Below are 19978 nucleotides of genomic sequence, written 5' to 3'. Positions count from 1 at the left end.
TGGGAATTTAATAGAAGAGGCAGGTGTAGCAGTAATCTAGAGAAATGAACTTCACAGACAAAAGAATTTTCTTTCTGAAAATTGAAAAAATATATCCATACATGGGATTTTTCTTTTTATGTAATTCCAGGAAGTATTCAGTAGAAAGGATAATCTGCTCGAGATGAAAATGCTGTAAAATTTATGGCCACGCTGATAAATTTTTAGCTTTAGCAGAGATTTTTCTTGTGTGTATGTGCACTCGCGCAGGCACTGCATTTTTTTACTTTATTCCCTGGGAAGAGTGGTCATAATCATGATCTGCAAATGTCATTGTTTTTATCGTGATACTGTTGCCTGTCTAATGGTGAGGTTTGGATTCAGCTTCTGCATACTCAACACACTGATATCTTCAGATGTCCGTGTGAAATTTTAAAATGTACTGATTTCTTCATCAGCTGGAAGGAACTATTTCCTCTGCCACCCTCCTCCCTCCTCACCTCTCCTCTGTTTGGAGAAGGCTTTATGGGCTAGATGCGTCTGAACCAGAAATATTAATCTACTCTGATAATAAAACTAGAAAGCTTAGCAGATTTCTCTGTATCGTGGGAATACATTTAAAATTAATATTAGATAAATTAAAACTGCATCTGTTCTGCAAACGTGTTCTGTCTTTGAATGCACTTAAAGCTGTTTGTGTCACTGCATCAATTTATGAAGTAAAGCTGAAATACAAATGTCTGAACACAGACTTCAGAGACATCATCTCAGTCTGATCTCTGATGGCACACAAGTAATTTGAAGCATTCTGGTAGAAGGAGTTATGTAAGTGGCACATACCATCACAGCATGCATGCATTTAATGGACTTGGTAAAAGAATTTGGTTATTGTTTTAAAGTGGTTATTTTGGTCTTGGTTTCTATCTGGGAGAAAAACAACTTTGCAGTAAAAGTTAAAATTGATATTTAATCTTCTGCAGCTTTCTAAGTCTAGTATATTTCAGCAATCTTCAGCAATTAATTTACTTCCTAGATGATAGTGTTTCTTTCCATATACAGACACATTTAAAGGCTTTCCACTGCCAGTGCCAGATTGGGCAGTTCCTGGGGAGCTGCACTGCTGCTTGGGCAATGTGCTGAGGATGTCTTTATTATTCTGATAAACTGAACTACAGCCTACAATGCAATTTCATTTACCAGTGTTGTCATTTAGTGCTTTTCTTTGAGATTATCACCACTACTGTGCTATTTTTTCCACTACAACTAAAATATTAGCAATCATAGCAGGTTTATTTCAATGCTACATAGCACCATTATTGTGACAAAAAATAGTAGCAAAAAGACTTTATTTAAAAACATCTCCACTATCTGCCAAAATATTCTGAGCTTAAAGTAAAAGTTGATCAAGACTATTAGCATTCTAATTTTGTAACAATTGGAGTCTCAGCTACATGAAAAAAGATTTAAAGATGCAACAGCAAAAACTTGTTCATGTGGTAAGAAATTCTGTGTTCAGTTTACAGTGCAGCTAAGTGTGCTGATTCTTTGGCAGAGTTCTAGCATTATTTTAGGTTAAAAGGAACCCCAGGTAACTCAGTTCTACTGGGAGATGTCCTCTACAAGCTCTGGGATATAACAGCAAGAATATTTAATAGGAGGACATCCTTCTTGAAGTTGTTACTGTTGTCTCTCCTGAGATCACAGTGAAATATATCCAAGATTGCAGGGCAGGGCAAAGAGTGGCTGATGGAGATTGAGCCTGTGTAGTTTAAAGCATTATGGCTGGTGTCCCTGGTTTGCAGGGAAGTGAATATGTAATGTCTCCAGAGGCCAGACCATTATGTACATGTTTATGTGCTGTTTTATTAAAAGACATTAATACACCTGACAAAATGCAAATGTCCAGAAGTTAAACATAGATAGGACATACTCTAGGAAGGTATTGCTATTGTATTCTGCAGCAACTATGTTTTCTTGACTTAGATAGAGATAAGGCAAAAGGGTGGACTGAAATTGTTACTATTTCTAGTTTGTTAACACCAGTATCTCACAGCACTTCATAAATCAGTGAGAAAATCACAGAAGACAAATCAAGCTGCCTCACTAATAGCACTCAGGATGCAAGAGGATGAAAATAGCATTGAAAATACTTTTTCTTTGCTGTTTTTGCTATATGGTCTTCTTTGTCAAAGGGAGTTAATGCTCAATCCTATGGTATTTCATCCTTAACTTGCACTAAGATTTATGACATTAGTACATAACAGATACATACTTCAAAGGAAAAGTATGAAGGGGAGAAACTTCCGGAATTAATTGGTATTGGCAGTGAGTGAAGCAATAGACCATCACTGTGACACACCCTGGAAGGTATTCCCTGTTGAGCTTCCTTGCCCTTTGGGTGATAAAAAGAGCTTAAAACAGAGTGTGTTGCATACTTCTCAGTGTTCTGTTGAAGTATTTGCTTCATTAAATTTTTTTAGGAACTTTTGGATTGATTGATTCCTAGAGGTTGAATAATTAATTCATAGCTAATGGTTGTGGACCTCTAAGTTCACCAATAATCCACTTTTTATCATTTGTATGGTATGCAGTAACTTTTCTGAGTAGTAGTTTCTTTTTTTGGTCCTGTTCAGTATCTTTGCCATGTGACAGATGGATGCTGTAGTGCCTGCAACATATAGAAGGAGAATATATCTTTCCCTTAATGCTGAATTAATACTGAAAAATAAGGTCAAGAGTAATAAATGCACTGAGACCTGAATTTCCTGAGAGTACTGAGTTTCAAAGAAGCAAATATGTATTGCCTGAATATTCCCTGTTTTCCACTGTAAAATACTTGCATAAGTGAGTGCACTATAAATTCTTGTGTAAGGCTGTTTGTTGCATATAGAAAGCTTAAGGGTTTTTTAACAAAGCAAATCAAAGGCATATCTAATGTTAGAACAGTGATTGATTAAAAAAAAGTTGACTTTGCCAATAGGATTTGTTACAGTTATATTTTTATTTAATAAGAAAAATTTCATTATTAAGTTACACATGAAAAGCATATTATCAAGGCTTAAATGTTAATCCTTTGATAAGAGATGAATGAGGATTTTTCATTTGATATTGTCCTTGACTCTTGTGCTTTGTGATGTTCTTTTAAGGCTTTGCACTGTAGCCATTTGATTAGTCTGTAATCGGATAAGATCAAATTTGCCCATGTCTCCTGCTTTTATTTCCCCCAAATATCACAGCTTGTTTCACTTGCTGTACACAAAATCATCATAGCTGCAGAGGCTGCATGGGAGCTGTATGGGAGGGGAGACTGATCTTACTTTCTTTAATGTCTCTTTAATAGTAATAGCAAGTTGAGGGGCTTTTCCCCATTCAGTATACCAACTCACCAAACTGCATTGTTGCAAACTACTTGTCACTTTTTGATGCACTGAAACCAGAAGATGGACTATCCTTTGTGCCAGCAAATGGAGGTGGATTAAAGAATGTGTTTTGTAATCCTTAGTTTTTGTAAGGCCTGATATCTAATAAGCAGACAAACTATTTGTTTGACTTTTCACTATGCAGCATAACTATTCAAAGAAATTTAGGTCAAACTAGTTAATTACTTCTGTCAAATGCAGTTAACTGGTACATGAAATAAAATTGTTGTCTTTTTAGAGGTAATTTTGGTATTACAGTTGTGATGACATATAAAAAGTTGTGATTTAGTAGTATTTAAAATGAGCAAAAAGCTTAGTAGAGCTACCAAAATACTCAGTGGAAAAATAAACATTTTTGTTTTGATTGCTGCTTTCGTGCTGCTTTCCCCTTAACTATTAGCTGTGTAAATACACATTTGTAATTTTTGGTTCCACTTAATATATGCTCTTCTCCACTGGCAAGTGGTGAGAAAGAGACTGAAACAGGAAAGACAAAGAAGGCCACTTCTTCTCTAATATCTATTTTTTAATTTAGAAGTAAAAGATCCACAAAAATGTGGTCTGAAATAAAATGAAGGTTGTGTAGTGTCAAATAAATACTGAAGAAGCCCAAAAAATAGAATGAGGTTGACTAGGAAATTATAAACAGTGAAGTAAAAATGAGCAATTTTAAAACTTTGTAACATGAATGGTTATTGACACATTGCCACAGGTCATCATCCTGTTATGTTCAAAATAGGATATGTCCACAAGCGTGCTAGATGTTGTTTTAATTGTCAAACTTTGGGTCAGATGCTGGATATCATATGTCAATACTTCTTGTTTTCTACCCGATGGGGAGTAACATGCTTTCAGGGAAATTATGCTACAGCGATATACAGTGAAGTATGAATGTCAATTTCTATGTATAATTTACAGTGTGAGTCTAGATTCACAAAAACATTCAGGGGCAGAATAAGGTATGAATATCCCTATGCTCCTTGAAAATTTGTTTATGGCTCTTTTTTCTTTTTTACTTTTTTTTTTATTATTTGCATGGAAAGTACTTATGAAATCTGGCTTTCTAAAGGCCCTAGGCATTGCTCATTATCATAAAACTGTATGATCTTTCAAAATCATGTACTCCAGTCATACAGATATAGAAATGAAATAATACTTGAAACCGCCCACTTCCAGATGGGCATTGTAAATCTGTGTTAGACCTTACCAAATATCAGATAAAACTTACTCTAGACCCCAAGTCTTCATGTCACGTTTCGGGCTTTAGTGCATATTCGCTGTTGATTATAGACACCCTAAAAGTAGGGGTGTGTAAATGGAAATGCTGACATATTCTGAGCTATCATGTTGGTAGCAGGCATTGCTATAATTAGACATTCATCTGAGTAGGCAGTGTAATATGATTGCTGTGTTTATACCCTGCACTGGAAGGAATGTTTGTTAATCTGCACAATCCTTTTAAATGAAATGGGGAGCAAGAGTTTGTGGAAAAAAGATGCTGAGGTTTATTTTGTAATAAGGCTGACATAAGGGTATATCAAAAGACAAGAAATACTTTCAAAATAGAAGATAATTCTGTTGTTATTATCTCAGGATTTATTAAAAATCCTCAGAATTTACCAGAAAACATCAGGCCCTGTACAATTTAGCAGAAGAAATGATATGAAAAGTTTTCTATCTTTTTATTACAAACAAAACATGGTTGAAATAGTTTGAATGCCAGTAAAAACTTTCCTTTCCTCTGTCTTTAGGCATTTAAATTCTCCCGTCAATAAGTCTTTTTCTCCCATTTCTTTTTGCTGTCAAACTCTGTTTTCTTTTGTAATTTCAGAGGTCAGAGTCCAGCTGTTGCTGAATTTAACTTGCTTCTTAAAGCAAATTCTTTGGAAACTTATGGTGTTGATCCCCATCCTTGCAAGGTAACAGTTCCTTTTACTAACTTATAAGAAAATGTTCTTTTTACTAATATTTAGTTAAAACCTATTAATGGAATTGATTTAGTTCTGGTTTTTATCAAGGTGCAAATAGTGAGCAATTTCTAAAAAAGCTGCCCTGGAACTACATATTATGCTTAAGCCTTGGAAGAACGCTGACTGGCTAACATTTCTGCATCAGTCAAAAAATGGATCTCTTCAGAGGAAGCAGAAGAACATCACAGGAGAATTTAGTAGATTCTAATGGCATAAGCTCTGATAATAGTCTGTAATCTCTTTGCATTTAGTGCAAAGGTTTCTTTTAATTACTCCAGGTATGAAATATTTTTTGTTTGCCAAGATTTTCAAAATTCACCATCATTTTGACAAGAAAATGCAAAACATGCAAGAAAATCCATGGCAGATCAGTTTTTCAAACACCATCAAAATATACAAATCTTAGGAAGAACAGCAAGCCAAGTGTACAAGGAGGAAAACCCACTTCCCATTCCCACTTCCTGCTTCATTATTTTGTGGTCTTCTGTAAGAAGGTGATCTTGATTACCAGTTCTGATTATCTTGTACACATGCATTTTTAATTACTTGGTTGTATTTGTATCATCTGTGGTGTTTATTTTTAGAGTAACTTGCTTTGTGTTTTAACTGCTGCTTTTGCTTTGGCTCATGTATTATCTCTTCTGCTGTTTAGTTAGCTGCTCTGGTAGTGATCATCCTTAAGCAGCCAGCTCTAACACAAACTGCATAAGATTATGTATATACTTTGTTAGGAATGGTGCTCCTGTGTGAAAGACAGGGTCTGGCTCAGAGCTTAGTGAAGTCAGTGATGTAGAAATATTTACTTTGAAACCATACTGCAGATTTTAAAAAAGGCATCCCAGAAACTGAGGCATAACTGGCTCAGAATAACTTCTTTACCTGTGTGGCAGGGCTTGTAGTGTGGGGGCCAATCAGAGGTTCATCACCCATGCCTGAAAAAAATTTGTCTGTCTTCTGGAAGCAAACCTCAGAGCAAGGTTCTTGGCAGGCTCCTTATGACATGCTCCAGAACCATCCCTGCTTCTGTTCCCCTTTACTTTGTTGTTAAGACATAAGGCATAATTAAGTTAATTATCTTTATCAAGATGAGGGTATGGAACTTGGGATGGACAGAAAATCCATAACTTAATACAAAGTTCATCTCAATCATTAATCAAAAATGATAAGCTGGAACTTTTATAGTAGAGCTATATTTTAAAAATTTTCTTTTCCATTTGAAAGGCAACTGCTATTTCTTCTGGGTTGTACTGAAGAGTCCATGAGTACAAACCAGAAGCTTATATTAGTAAATGCTGTCTGTCAATAGTATTTCCAACACAAGACCTTGCAATGTATTGTGAAACAATACAATGTATTGTGAACAATGTATTGTGAAATCTTAAAAAATATCAGTGTTGAAGCACATATGAATCACTGGTTTGTAGTTAGTCTTCCTTTTAAGAATGGGACATACACAGAAGTACATTTTCAATAAATTTGGTATGTCTACCTAAGGAGTCCCTGGTGTCATCAGCTACAAGGAGATGGAAACAAAGCATAAGATATTGTTACTCAAATGCCTAGAAATAAATGAGGTCTTTATTGCAAGGGCTGTCCTTTCCTTTAGAAGTATATATTTTGAAGGCAAAATTTATTTTGAAGAGGAAAACAAAATAAAGGTTATCTAGAATGGAGTAGCAATTTATGCTATCAGTAAAAAATCATCAAGAAACATACCTCATTGGATGAGGGGAAAGTTATGTTATTATGTTCCTTTTTCTCTTTCAAGGACTCTTTCGGGACAACTACATTTTTAGGATTCACAGCTGCAGGATTTGTAGTTTTCCAGGGGAACAAAAGAATTCATTTATTAAAATGGTAAGCATATGATGTAAGAATATTTTAATAAAAAAGCATATCTTCTCATGTGTCTTCCTACTATCTTCACCTGCATTTGTTGTCTTTAAGGAGAACCACGTGAATATTACCTCTCCTGTTCCAACATGTTTCTGTTTTAAAGGATTTTAGATAACAACAATTACAACAATAACAACAACAACAATTTGGTTTTATTCAACTCCCAGTGAAAATTATTACAAAGAGTTCATTAGTCAACATTATTTACAAATGCTGAAACTGAGTAAGTTGATTTTTCAGCTATCTGTAAATCACCAGTGAGGTTTACTGGCAGTGAGTCCATCATAATCTTTATTTGAGTTTTGGAAATATTGCAATTTCCTCATTTAATTACCCTCAATTTGAAACTACAAAAGAATTTATTTGGTAAACAGAGGAGGGGGAGGTGAGAATGCATTTGATTTTTTTTTTTAGTCTCTTTTTTTAAGAAATGGCCACTTACACAATAGTCCTTGGTTAGTCTGGTTTTGAACTCCTGGACTTAGTTTGTTAGCCTCACTCAGGCACATTTGAGGAAGAGGTAAAACTGAGCTCCTGCAGATGATAAGAGCAGCTGGCCACACCCTCAGCAGCGTGGTGAAAAGTGACCAGTCATGCTTAGAAACTGATAATCTCATTTTAGCCCTGCTGCTACATGTAAACCAACAATAGTTGTGACTGTTCCATCTCTGAGCTCTCAGCTTGTCTTGTGGGATCAAGACAGGCAGAAGGTGGAAAAAAGGTGAAGCTGGTCTCCTTGCTGCATATCTTTAGAAACTTCCCTGAGTGTTGAATAACCTGAAATCCTCAGAAGGGTAAAATCATCATAGTCCTGTCTGTACAACGCAGTTCCCTGCGGAGCTCTGCGGACACGCCTATAATTTGCAGTCGTGGATTTACAGCACAGTTTCCCCAGGGTTGATTGCAGGTAGCTGTGGTCACAGTACTTCAGTGGTTTGTGGTTTTGGCACAAGGAAAACATAACAGTAATGTCAGTCCACGGCACACTGAGGAGAGAGAGCCCTTGCCAAGCATGTGCCCACCATACTGTGGGAAATGAATCCCACAGCATTTAGTTTCTCGTGTCACTTGAGGATAATGCATCCTCTGTGCAATCTAGGCATATTTATTAAGTGCATTAATAGGTAAACCAGACAAAAAATAAAGCAGTGATGGAGGAGGAGCCAATAAACTCTCAGTGCTACAGTAGAGGCTGAAAGGTCAGTCCGGTGAGTTTTATCTGAACACTATGTACTGCTTCTGTACATTTCAGAGGCCTAGAAGTGAGTGCTAGTAGCTGTAACTAATTTTATCTGAAACTTGTACTATGCAATAAAAACCCAAATTTGTGTTTGAGATTTTCTTTTCAATATAAAATCTTTTTCGATGATTTTTTGTTTTCTCATGTAAAAGGAAAACTCTTGTTATAAAGTTTCAGGTATAGCATTTTCCTTGCCTCCATATTATTCCTGTTTCAACTCTGACCTCCAAAACCCTCAGGGAAATTTGTCAAAAACAGCAGTGGCTCCATTTTAACTCTGGCAATGACAAAATTTCCATTACAATTTAAACAGAGGCACAACATTGCCTTTTTATGGTTCACTGTTATTCCATATGAAGAATGAGCAGTTAACCTTGATTAAATTAAGTTTTGATACAGATTTTGCAACTCAAAAAGCCTGTCTATAACAAATGCTGCTAAACATTTTCTTTTTCTTCTTGTTGCGCTCTGTAATAAGTAGTCTGTTACTTAGACGTGTGATATGAAGCCTCAGATAAATAAGTCTAGAGAAAGGAATGTTATCTTTCCCTCAATTTAATTACAATAGACATTGCAAGATTTTAAGATGTAAGAGGAATTACAAATTGTGCCATAAATGTAATATAAATATAAGCTGCTGTGTACCTTTAATTTCCTGTTCACTTTCCATCAGACAGAGTTAATTCTTTGAAGGTACATAAGGATATAAAAGAAATACTCTGGGCTTATGTTGTCTAAAAAATTAAACTATTAAATAATTTTATGCTAAGTCTTGTAAGGCCTGTAGAAGGCTTTTGTAAATTGATTGCCTGCTTGACTTTTTTAATCAGGAACACTTACCTGCTAGTTTTCTTACTTGTAGATCTATCTTTTTTTCCCTATACTTAAATATTTTTTCTCTTTCTAGGTGTGATGTCTATAAACTGAAATTTGAAGGGAAGACATTTTATGTGTTTGGAGCTCAGAAAGAGGTTGTGTTTAATATTTTTACAGAACTTCTGTATTTGATTAAGATTGTATAAGACATAACATATTTTTCAAAAGAAACAAACTACTAAATAATAAATAATTGTACTTAATATTGTAACTAAAATAGAGAATATGAATGAATGTGAGTAATTTTTGAAAAAAATGTCTAATATGCAAAGGGTTGAGACATTTCTCTTAATTTTCTCGCTGTGCTATGTGGATTGTTCGTGGTTTTTGACACATTTAGAGTCAGGTTTTAATTTACCTTTAAGTGCTAAAGCTGTACTCACTCACTCTAAAGTATAGAAGATATCTGTATATGATTGCAAATTCAAGTAAGCACTGATACCTGGATCAATATGAGGTATTTTTGTGATAATTAAGTCCCATCCTCAAGTCTTGGTGAGCTGAAAAGGTTAGCGTGTGTCTTATGTAATTAGGGTGCTATCACTGGGCTGTTGTCATTGAAATCCTAGAGACTTTTGCCTACATCAGTTCTTTCCTTAGGTCAGAGTGATATAGCCTAAGGTTATGGTTTTGAATGGAGGTGAGGAAAAAAAAAGAGGGAAGTAATGCCAGAGGTATCCAGACTGCTCGTGTGGTTGCAAGGAGGCTTTAATGGTAGGACATCAAATGGTAGAGAGGAGGGAGAGGTGGGTGGAAAGCAGTGCAGCAACTGTGTGATGTAGAATATTGAACACAGAGATTTCCCTCATTTGATTTTGACCAGTTATACGGTTGTTTTAAAGGCCACCTGTACATATGCTCTTCCTTCCCTCCTTGAACCATCTCCTTTTCTCTGAAAAAATTGCCCGGGCAGTTTAAATATCAGCTATATATGGTTTGTACATCTGTGGGTGAACCACAGATTTACAGTACACAGGAAAACTTGGTCTTCAGTGTATCCGGTTAAAGGTGATGCCATCAGGTTAGCTGTTTCAATCACTGAGAATTCAGCATTTCCACAGCTTTCATTTGCTTTCTTTTCCTTGCATTTAGAAGAAGGCTGTGCTGTCATTCCATACCTCTACACCAGCAGCCTGCAAGCATCTTTGGAAGTGTGGGGTGGAGAATCAGGCTTTTTACAAGTATGTACACCTGAAGCCATTATCTATACTAAAAGTAAAAAAAAAAAAGTGAGTGTGAGTGGAGGATTGTGCATTGTGAAATGTTCCATTTAACTAACAGAGGGCAAAATGTAAACAGAAAATAAGCAAGTTAATGGGGATTATTCTTTCGCTTCAAGCCAGTATTGGAAATAATTTAAAATCTAAATGAGACAGGAGGATTTTGGCTCCAGCACAATGCTTTTGCTGCTCTGTAGTGAGATATGGGATGGACAGAGTACTGCGCTTGTGTCTGGGAACACAGCTGTTAATCTTAGCCCAGCTGTAGAATATCTTGAGAATGAAGGTAAAAAAGTCTGTCCTGCTTGATTCTCTGGGCTCTTCTGCCATGAGGTAATTGTTCTTTCACTTGAAATGCAAGACTTCGTAAGAGTTGATTGAAAAATAAACAGTTCTTTTTAACGATTTAAGGAAAAAAGAAAATGTTCTTAGATACATTTTGAAACATACCTGTGATCTCATTATACATAAAAAGCCTGTAAAGGGACAAAAAAAAAGCAGTATCTACCTCCCTATTCCCTGAAAGAGACCCTATTAATAATTCCTCATAAAAAATTTCCCTGTATTCTTTCTGCCCTCCATTAACTTTGTTAGATCTGTTTATTGATGCTTCCCTCTAGGCATTTGGCTTTTATCCTCGCTACTTAGTGTTTCCTTACAGGCTCTCACATATTTTATAAATATTACTCTTTCTGTGTTGGCACACAGCCACACCAGTGGGCTGCTGTAAGGGTAAATAAAAAAGAAGTAGGAAAAATGTATCTTCTAACATGAATGTTAATGACCCGCTTTAATTTGGAGAAGAGACTCTCTTTAGTTTTCAACAGTGATACAGTAATATATAATCTATCCAACTGATATATTTAATTGGAGAGAAAAAAGAAACAGGAAGTAGGAGCTGGCAAGATGCATTTGTTAATTCTCTATGTCAACATTTACTGTGCTTGAGACTATATCAAGCCTACATATAGTCTATATATAAAGACTATTTTGAAGTTTATCCGGAAGCATTTTCTGTTGTAAGGAGATTTAAGTAGGAAAATACTGCATGGTGTTTCATGTTACAAGAAATAAATAAGGAACAGAAGATGATTTCCCCCTAAAGAAGACAAATTACCTTCTTTGAGTAGAAATTAGCTCAATGTAAAAATGTTTCAGGGAGACTCACAGGAATATCACCTCTCTGCTCTTGTTGTGAAATGGCTGTAATATTAACTATTAGGGTTTTGGTCACAAACACATGGTTTAGGGCGTTTAATCTTGGCTAAATGCCAGATGCCTACCCAGCTCCTCTTTCACTCCCTCTCCTCAGCAGGTCAAGATGAAAAGTTTTGATAAAATAGCCTATAGCTTAGAATAAAGATAGAAAGATTGCTTACCAGTTACTGTCACAGGCAAAACAGACTTGAATTGGGGAAGTTTAATTTCCTTTTTACCTTTTCACTCTATTTCAATTTGTCAGCAGAGATAGAACTAGAACCCTTCCCCTGTTTTATTCCAGGATCAACTTTATTCCTTCATTTCTGACTCCTTTATGTGTTCCTTGTGCTGAGCAGCTCAAGGAGATGGGGAATGGAGACTGCAGTTCCTCTCTGCCTCTCCTTCCTTCTTCCACTCTTCCTCTATTCCAATCTCCTTCATGAACTCCCCAAGGATGAGCCCTTTCCATGGGCTTGCAGTCCTTCAGGATATAACTGCTGTATCTTGTGTTCCTCTCCATGGGCCACAATCGCTGCTGCCTGGAGCCAGCTCAGGTGTGAGCTCTCCATGGGCTGCAGCTTCCTTCAGAGCCTGCTGGCCTGCTGCAGGGTCTTCCATGGGCTGCAGGGAGCATATCTGCTCTGTATTTGGCTGCAGAAGGACAGGCTCCTTCCCCACAGTTTTCTCCATTGGTGGAATCTGCTCTGACACCTGGAACACCTCCTCCCCCTCGTTCTTCTCTGACCTTGGTGTGTTCAATACTGTTTCTGTCATCTATTTTTCTACTTTCCAAATTACTTTAAGGAGTGGAATTATTCCTTAACAATGGTTGCTTAAAGTTATGCCCACCTGTTTCAATTTTCGTGGGTCTTTCAAGAGGACTTCTTTAATAAAATGAAGATTGGTAATGCTGCTCAACAGATGGGGACGTGAACAATAGATTGGAAAATTGTAATGTTTAATATGCAGAATGCAGAAAAATAACAATAATGCTTCAAACATGAAACTGAAGACAAAACTATCTATAAACAAAGCTTTAAGGTAGTAGTTTTGAAAGGCTGAATGTTTTCACACATTTCAGAGAAATAGAGTTGTGGGGACTGTTATTTAGCAGCGTTAGATAATTCTCATTTGTTTAAGTTCTATATAATACCAACAAGAAGAATTATTATTCTTATTCTAATAAGAGTAAAACATAGACTGTGTAAATAATTCATGGCATTGACACTTTGCCTTAATTAAATTTGGTCCTCTCCTCTTACTAGAAGACTTTGAGACTTGGAATTTAAGGGAAGGTCATGATCACATGATATGCTTTGAAAAACAGAGCTTTAGTCCTGTCTTGATGCAGATTCAGGGGTCACTGTTGTAATTATTCAAGTAGATACTAATCATGGACAGTTGTTTACTAGGGTCTGGGAATTAGATACTGTACAAAATCAAGTTGCCATTTTTCAAGAGAACATCAAGGAAATGGCGTGTGAGGTGCTCTTCCATGGTCTTTGTTATAAAGATAAAAGGTTGCTGTGTACCTGTTGATTGCAGAGAAGCAGTAGGGTATGATGTAGGCTACTCAGAATTTGACTCAATAGAGATATTGTAGAAGCACCTACTTCAGGACTCAAGTTGTTGTCTTTATTATTTCTTTGTTTTCCTAGTGGAAAAGCAGAAATAGCCATATTTTCCCACAAACAAGCTGGTGCTAGGACACATGTCCCAGAGCCTTTGACATACCATGGTCTTTCCTTCATTCTGGGAATGAAAATTCATAAAGATGCAGAAAGTGTCTGCATTTAATTTTCTTGTTTTCATGACAATCACTTGTTCCATGTTCAGTCATTCTATGCTGTCTGAATGATTTTATGTGTACTTCATTGTCTAGTTTGTATAAAGGCCTTAAAAAACTTGAAAAGCACATTTTTTGAACATTATGGTATAAAAATAACAAAGCTTGTAGTTTGCCTTGTTAATTTTTGCTTATCATGTCCTCGAGAATGTGACAGCCTCTGTTATTTTTATTCAAGGTATGCAAAATCCAGTCAGATCAAGACAATGTCCAGCAGCAAGATATTCTTTAAAGGCAGTAGATTTCGATATAGGTGGGTGCTTGCAGATTCTTATTCATAGTAAATAATTTCAGGAAGGAAGAGATGTAAGGAATTACTCATGGCAAATTCAGGATTGTTACTGCTGGAGAGTCTGTTCATTCCTAGCTGATGTCAAGATTTGAAAGTCTTCCTGTTGCCTTTTCTAGTGTCACTTAAAAATTAAGCAGGGGTTTTCACACAGACACTTCTGTCAAGAGTAGTTCCACCAGCAGATAGCTCCACTTTTGGTGCAGCTCCTGTAAAAACTAGGATGTGTGGCCAGTGCAGAGATTTTATGCCCCTGCAGCTGGGCAGCTCTGAACTAGGCATGAGATAGATTGTCCAGTTCAACCTGTGGGGTTCTACTACAGAAAGTTGGGGTTTTTTGGTAGCTTTGTGGGCAATTTTATTCTGGAACATTATGCACTTTATTGCAATTTTTTTCCCCTTTATTTTAAATCTTTTCTTAATGTAACTTAATTGTCTGCATTTATTTAGTTCTTGGCATGTATCTTAGTATTTACTTGAATATTCATTTCATCTTTTAATGCAGTGGAAAAGTAGCCAAAGAAGTTGTGGAGGCAAGCTCTAAAATCCAGAGGGAACCTCCTGAAGTTCACAGGTATGGCATTCACTATTAAAGTTTAAGGACTAGGGATGATCATTGCTTTCTACAGAAATATTCTCCTTCCTTTTCTATCAGCTGCAATGGCTGTCATTCTGAGCTCCCACAATTACACATGCAAGCCTTAGGAAATATGTCTGACAATGCTACAGAACTTGGACAAATGTCTCCTATCAGGGAGAACCTAATCTGTGCTGCTTTGAAGCTGAGTTTAAATAATCAGTCAGATTGATAACTTTTATTATTTTTTGTGTTATGGCATAGGACGTTGTTATACGATCCTGACAGAAAAGTACACTCTAATTTCATTCCCAGATTTTGTTTGATTTTGAAAGTTCTTGGTTTGTATATGTTTATGGGTATGTTTCAAAGTACACTTCATAGTTTTTCCATAATGCAGTTGGATTAAAACACATGAAGTTCATTCAGTAAAGAGGAAAAAATATTAGAGAACAAAATTGGGTTTGTAAGAAATAAGCTGCTAGACTTTGCAGGCAAACTAATGCTTTCAGGTCCTTATCACTCATTGTAGTAACAGCAAAAATTCCTAAGAACCTGAATAAAGCTCTGGAGAAAAGAAAGAGGCCTTCAGGGAAAACTATTTGAAAACTTTTTTAAAAATAGGTTACTTCACAGTCTGAACATTTTACAGCCATATTCCTTATTTTGTTGAGATTTCATGTTTGGGAGGAATATGCTTTATTTCTTTTTAATTGGATATTGTTATTCTGTCTCTATTTTAGATAAAAGTGGATTGTTGTTACTAAAAGATGGGAATATATTTTCAGTAAATATTTATAATATGTTGTTTAGCCATGCTATGTAATTAATAGTTAGGCCATGCAGGCATGCTTTCAAGCATGTTTTTCCAGATTACATTTTAAAATGAGGTAGTGAAGGTCTAGAGGGTGTTAAATTATAACACAGAAGGCAGAATATAGATGCTTCATTGAGATAATATAAAGTACTTGGGCACACAAATGCATTTAAAATGAGAATAGTTGCTCACTTTAGGAAATAGCTTATTGCCTACTATCTAAGAGGTTTCTTTGTTCCAGGATAAGAAAAGACTTTAATGCATTTTTTTTTATTTTGTATTTTGCTTTTCTTTGATTTCTATATTTAGGAATATTTTAAACACATAATTTATAACTTAGTGTACATAAAGCAGCAGATCAGAGAAAAAAAAGTTTATAAAGGAACATCATATGGATTTAACATCCATAAATAGCAATGTATCTCTTTTATCATTAACCTTCTTACAAGTCTTGCATTTTTAATATTGTGGAAGCTCCAAGTTCAGTTTCTTAGAAAGGCTAAGGAATATAATGATTTCAGGTGCTTTTATAGCTCAGGTTGTGAAATGGGAGACAGAGGCTGCTAATCCTTCTAAAAGCACAAGCGGGCAAAAATACAGAAAATTTTCAGCTCAAAAAAAAAGCATTAAAAAAAAATTACTTTGTGAAAGAGGATTTGGGGGTAGGAAATGATGGTTTTTCAGAAGCGAAATATTCAGAAAAAATATTTGATTGAATGTAAACATCTATCATCTATCTATCCATCCATCTATCTATCTATCTATCTATCTATCTATCTATCTATCTATCTATCTATCTATCTATGTTTTTTCCCCCGTGCTCTCACCCTCAAAATCAATTCAGTTGTACCATCATTGCATTAAGAAAGCAATATACAGTTGAGAGGAGGGTATTGCTCAGTATCTCTGTGTTTGGAAATTGCACTTAAAACACTGTGCACTGAAAATCTGTAGGAGTGTGTCATCATGCAGGATTAATGCAGTGGCAAGTTCTTCTGCCAAGCACAAAATGAATGATTTCATGTTTTTCTTCCAGGGCATGCCTGAAGGAGGGATCTTTGTAAATAAATATGGAGCAGAAGCCTGTGGGTATTCCCAGGCACAACTTGTATTTTGGGAGTTGTTTGAGAGCTTTTTACAAGAATAACAAAGGTTCAGGGAATGCATAAAAAGCCTATGGATTTACCATCGGGTGGGAGTGGCAATAATTATAATAACCTGAGTGAAAATCCTCTGTGAATAGTGAAAATTTAAACTAAATAGTTACAATAAATAGTTACAAGAGAATACAAATGAGGATATAAATATCTTTGGGAATGTTTTATGGCACAAGAAATCATGTCAGTTGAGCAAGAAAATTTGTTTATTCACAAGGAATATTTACTGACAGGTAGTGCGGGTTAAGAGCTGTTCACCTGTGTCCCAAGTTTACCTAAACCCTCAGCAACAAACAGTTCCATCTTCTGACTTGCAATAGGTTCTTTGTTCAGCTTGTTTATGTGGAATTTTAAGTTGAGCCTTTTGTGCAGACTTGAAATGCATTTTGTGAAACTTTAGCACTGTATCAATATACCATTTGAGGTTAAGTAGGATACTCTTCCATTTCATCTTTGCTTTTGTCAAAGTAAATATTTTTTATAACAATTAAGATTTACTGCAGGACTCTTGCTTCAGGCCTGTATCATGTAAATCCTAGATAAAATATTCAAAAGAGCCATTTTATATTCTCAGTAATACATTTTTAGGCTAGTAAGCATCACGCCTGAATAAAATCTGCAGCATTCCTAAAACTTTCCTGAGCATATTTAACACCTGCTACCAGGAAAGCCTCTTAGAGTGAAGTAAGACAAGCAAGAAAACCAGTGTGAGTGCTGGGAGGCATGGTGTAGAGGCAGCACCTGGGGTGCGTGGGCAGGAGTGAGAGCACTCTGTATCTGTCAACCACAGGGACACAGTTGTTCCTGCTTTAGTCTTTGATCCTCAGTGCTCAAACTGTAACAAATCCTTTATCCAGTTCTGGAGGCAATGGAACAACTTTTCCCTTCCTTGAATCCAAATGCTAGCGTTTGCTGTGCCCTGTGGAGAGGAGCCACACACTGAAATCCTGCCTAAGATGGAAGGAAGCCAGGCAGTGTGAAGGAGCAAAATCAGCACAAAACCTCTCTCACTTGAGATGTTCAAATGTTTACATCTGCAGAGGGGGCAACACAACACAACACAGCTGAAAGCATCATTCAATGGGTAGAGCTTTTTACAGCAGCTCAAGGCTAGTAATTTATGCAAAATGATTCTGAGATGAGACCTACTGGACTGCAGTTATTTCCAATAAGCAAACTGACCCTGTGTTCTCCATTCTTTTAGAACAAGCATCACCCAGAGTCGCAGCTCTCCCTCCTTGAACAAGCAACTCATAATCAACATGGAACCTCTGCAGCCTCTCCTTCCTTCTCCCTGCGAGGAGGAGGAGGTTCCTTTAGATGAAGGTGAGTCACTTACCCAATTCCTGCTGATATTTATTACAAGGAATATGGAAAAAGGTGTGATTCTGACTCAGGGATATGGAAAAAATCTAATAATTTTCAGTAGGTATTCCTAATCATAAAACCTCTCTGTGTCATACCCATGACATACTCTGTATGTCATACCCATACTCAGGGATATGGAAAAAATTCTAATAATTTTCAGCAGGTATTCCTAATCATAAAACCTCTGTATGTCATACCCAGTAATGATCACCATTCTCAAGAAACTGTGCATTAGCCTTATGAGAGATATATTGTGAGGAAAGTTACGGCTATTTGATTTCTGTTTCAAAAAACCTTTTAAATTGTCAGGCAAAAGGATCTTAGGAAATAGTCTCAAGATGGCACCTTTTTCTGAATAGAGTCAGCAGTCATTCTGGAGTGAAAACTGGGTGTTTACTGCTGGATATTGTGTTTTTCTTGATTCTCTTTACTTTTATATTTCCTTCTTTCTGCTTTAGTCTGCTAATTTAATTTCCTTGAAAAAAAAAAAAGGACATTATTTGCAGATCAGCTAGGAAAGATCTTCTTTAATTTATCTTCCTTGACAAAATGAGACATTATTGGAAGATCAGTCTGAATTTATTCTGTATAACAATGTTTTGCATGTATTCTTTATTTCTTGATATTTTTAATATCACATTGAACGCCTTTCTTTTTGAGATACAGTTGCTACAAACAATGACATGAACACCATTGCCAGCTTAAATAAGGATAATTGCCTTTGTCCTAATATGAAATGAAACCAAACAAACAAAACCTGACACTGGTTCTTGCTTGAGATGTAGTGAGGTAATTTTTTCAGAGGTTGGGAAATAGAATATTTGCTGTTGCTTTGTTCTGGTCAATGAAAAACAAAATAGCTGAGTGAGTATCTTCCTTTTCATGGGAGTATGTCCTAATTGCATTTTATAGGAGTTTCTGAACATTTTTTGTTCATTCTTTAGAGTTTGAACGCTGAATGTAGCAAGCATAGGATTACATTGTCTGTGTTCATACCTAATTATAATTAGTAGAACCAGGTGTCAGTTTTAACATTTGCTTGCTTACCTCTGCTGTGAAATACAGGTATCTGAGAATTTGCCTTCTAACAGCCAAATACCACTTGTGTGCTTCCTCTGGGCAGTTGTTACCACTGCAGAGTAACAACAGCTTGCTGTTGTAACCACATGTCCTTGCCTGTGTCCTGTAAGCACACTTACAGCTCTAGGCAATGAAATCCATTTTTGGAAACTGGTGACTTATTGCTATATGCTCACCCAATAGTGCTTGTTTTAAATGCTTGTGTTATGCTTGTGTTTGAACATTACATTTCCTTTCAGTCAGACAGATTGTTGTTACTATGATGAGCTAATAGACATATTTGCTGGTGGTATTTAACTGCATACTTTACATGTTGCTAAATATCACCAGATGCTTAGTTAACAGTATTTAGACTTTTACAGTCTTTTCCTGCAGAAAACTTGGCTATATTATCAAATTGCAACTTGAACTGATCTCACAGCTCTTTAACAGTGATGCTGGCTCTCTTCCCAACATCCAGTTCTGCGGATTCCCACCTTCTCCCTTGCACCAGCACTAATCACAACAGTATGAACTAGGAGAAGGAGTTAAAAAATAAACCAACAACCAAAAAAAAAAACCTGACAAAAACTAACCAACCAAACAAAAACCCCATAAAAGAACCCCAAAAACAAACAAACAAACAAAAAAAAATTTTAAAAAATCAAATAATAAGTATATAAACTAAATTCAGAACAACAAAACCAAACCAAACCCAATAACAACAGCAAACCAAATTATGACCAAAAAAACCCCAAAACCAAACAAAAACCCCTTAACTGTGCAGGCTCCTATTACTGCCTGACTCAACTATTGACTGGCTCATCAAGAGGGTCAACCAAGGTCCTGTGTTGGGGTTAAAGGCATGAGCAGGAGGTGGGGAGGGGGGAGGCATCTACCCCTGAGACTGACACAACTGCCTTGGGAGACTGCTTTTGGTGTGCTACAGACATGAAATAGCCTTGGTATCTCTGTATGTGTCTTGGCCCAGTGAAGCATATTTTCATTTTTGTTGTTCAAAAGGCAAAAGTCCGTGTTATCAGATCAATAACTCATGCATGAAAT

General features: G+C 36.2%; 1 protein-coding gene across 1 annotated transcript in view; it reads left to right on the top strand.

The window, feature by feature from the left end:
* The window catches only part of FRMD3 (FERM domain containing 3), a gene marked incomplete at both ends in the record, with an annotated part of 128055 nt that overhangs the window by 98190 nt on the left and 9887 nt on the right, over window positions 1–19978 (top strand). The window contains 7 exons of the mRNA XM_084225316.1: window positions 5230–5317; window positions 7137–7225; window positions 9412–9475; window positions 10473–10561; window positions 13825–13899; window positions 14441–14509; window positions 17691–17812. Of these exons, the coding sequence (XP_084081442.1) occupies window positions 5230–5317; window positions 7137–7225; window positions 9412–9475; window positions 10473–10561; window positions 13825–13899; window positions 14441–14509; window positions 17691–17812 (596 nt within the window). The remainder of the gene's footprint in view (window positions 1–5229; window positions 5318–7136; window positions 7226–9411; window positions 9476–10472; window positions 10562–13824; window positions 13900–14440; window positions 14510–17690; window positions 17813–19978) is intronic.

This window comes from Fringilla coelebs (assembly GCF_963513975.1).
Source record: "Fringilla coelebs genome assembly, chromosome: Z".
In the NCBI taxonomy this organism is placed as follows: domain Eukaryota; kingdom Metazoa; phylum Chordata; class Aves; order Passeriformes; family Fringillidae; genus Fringilla; species Fringilla coelebs.
This window is presented reverse-complemented; position numbering and strand designations above follow the sequence as displayed.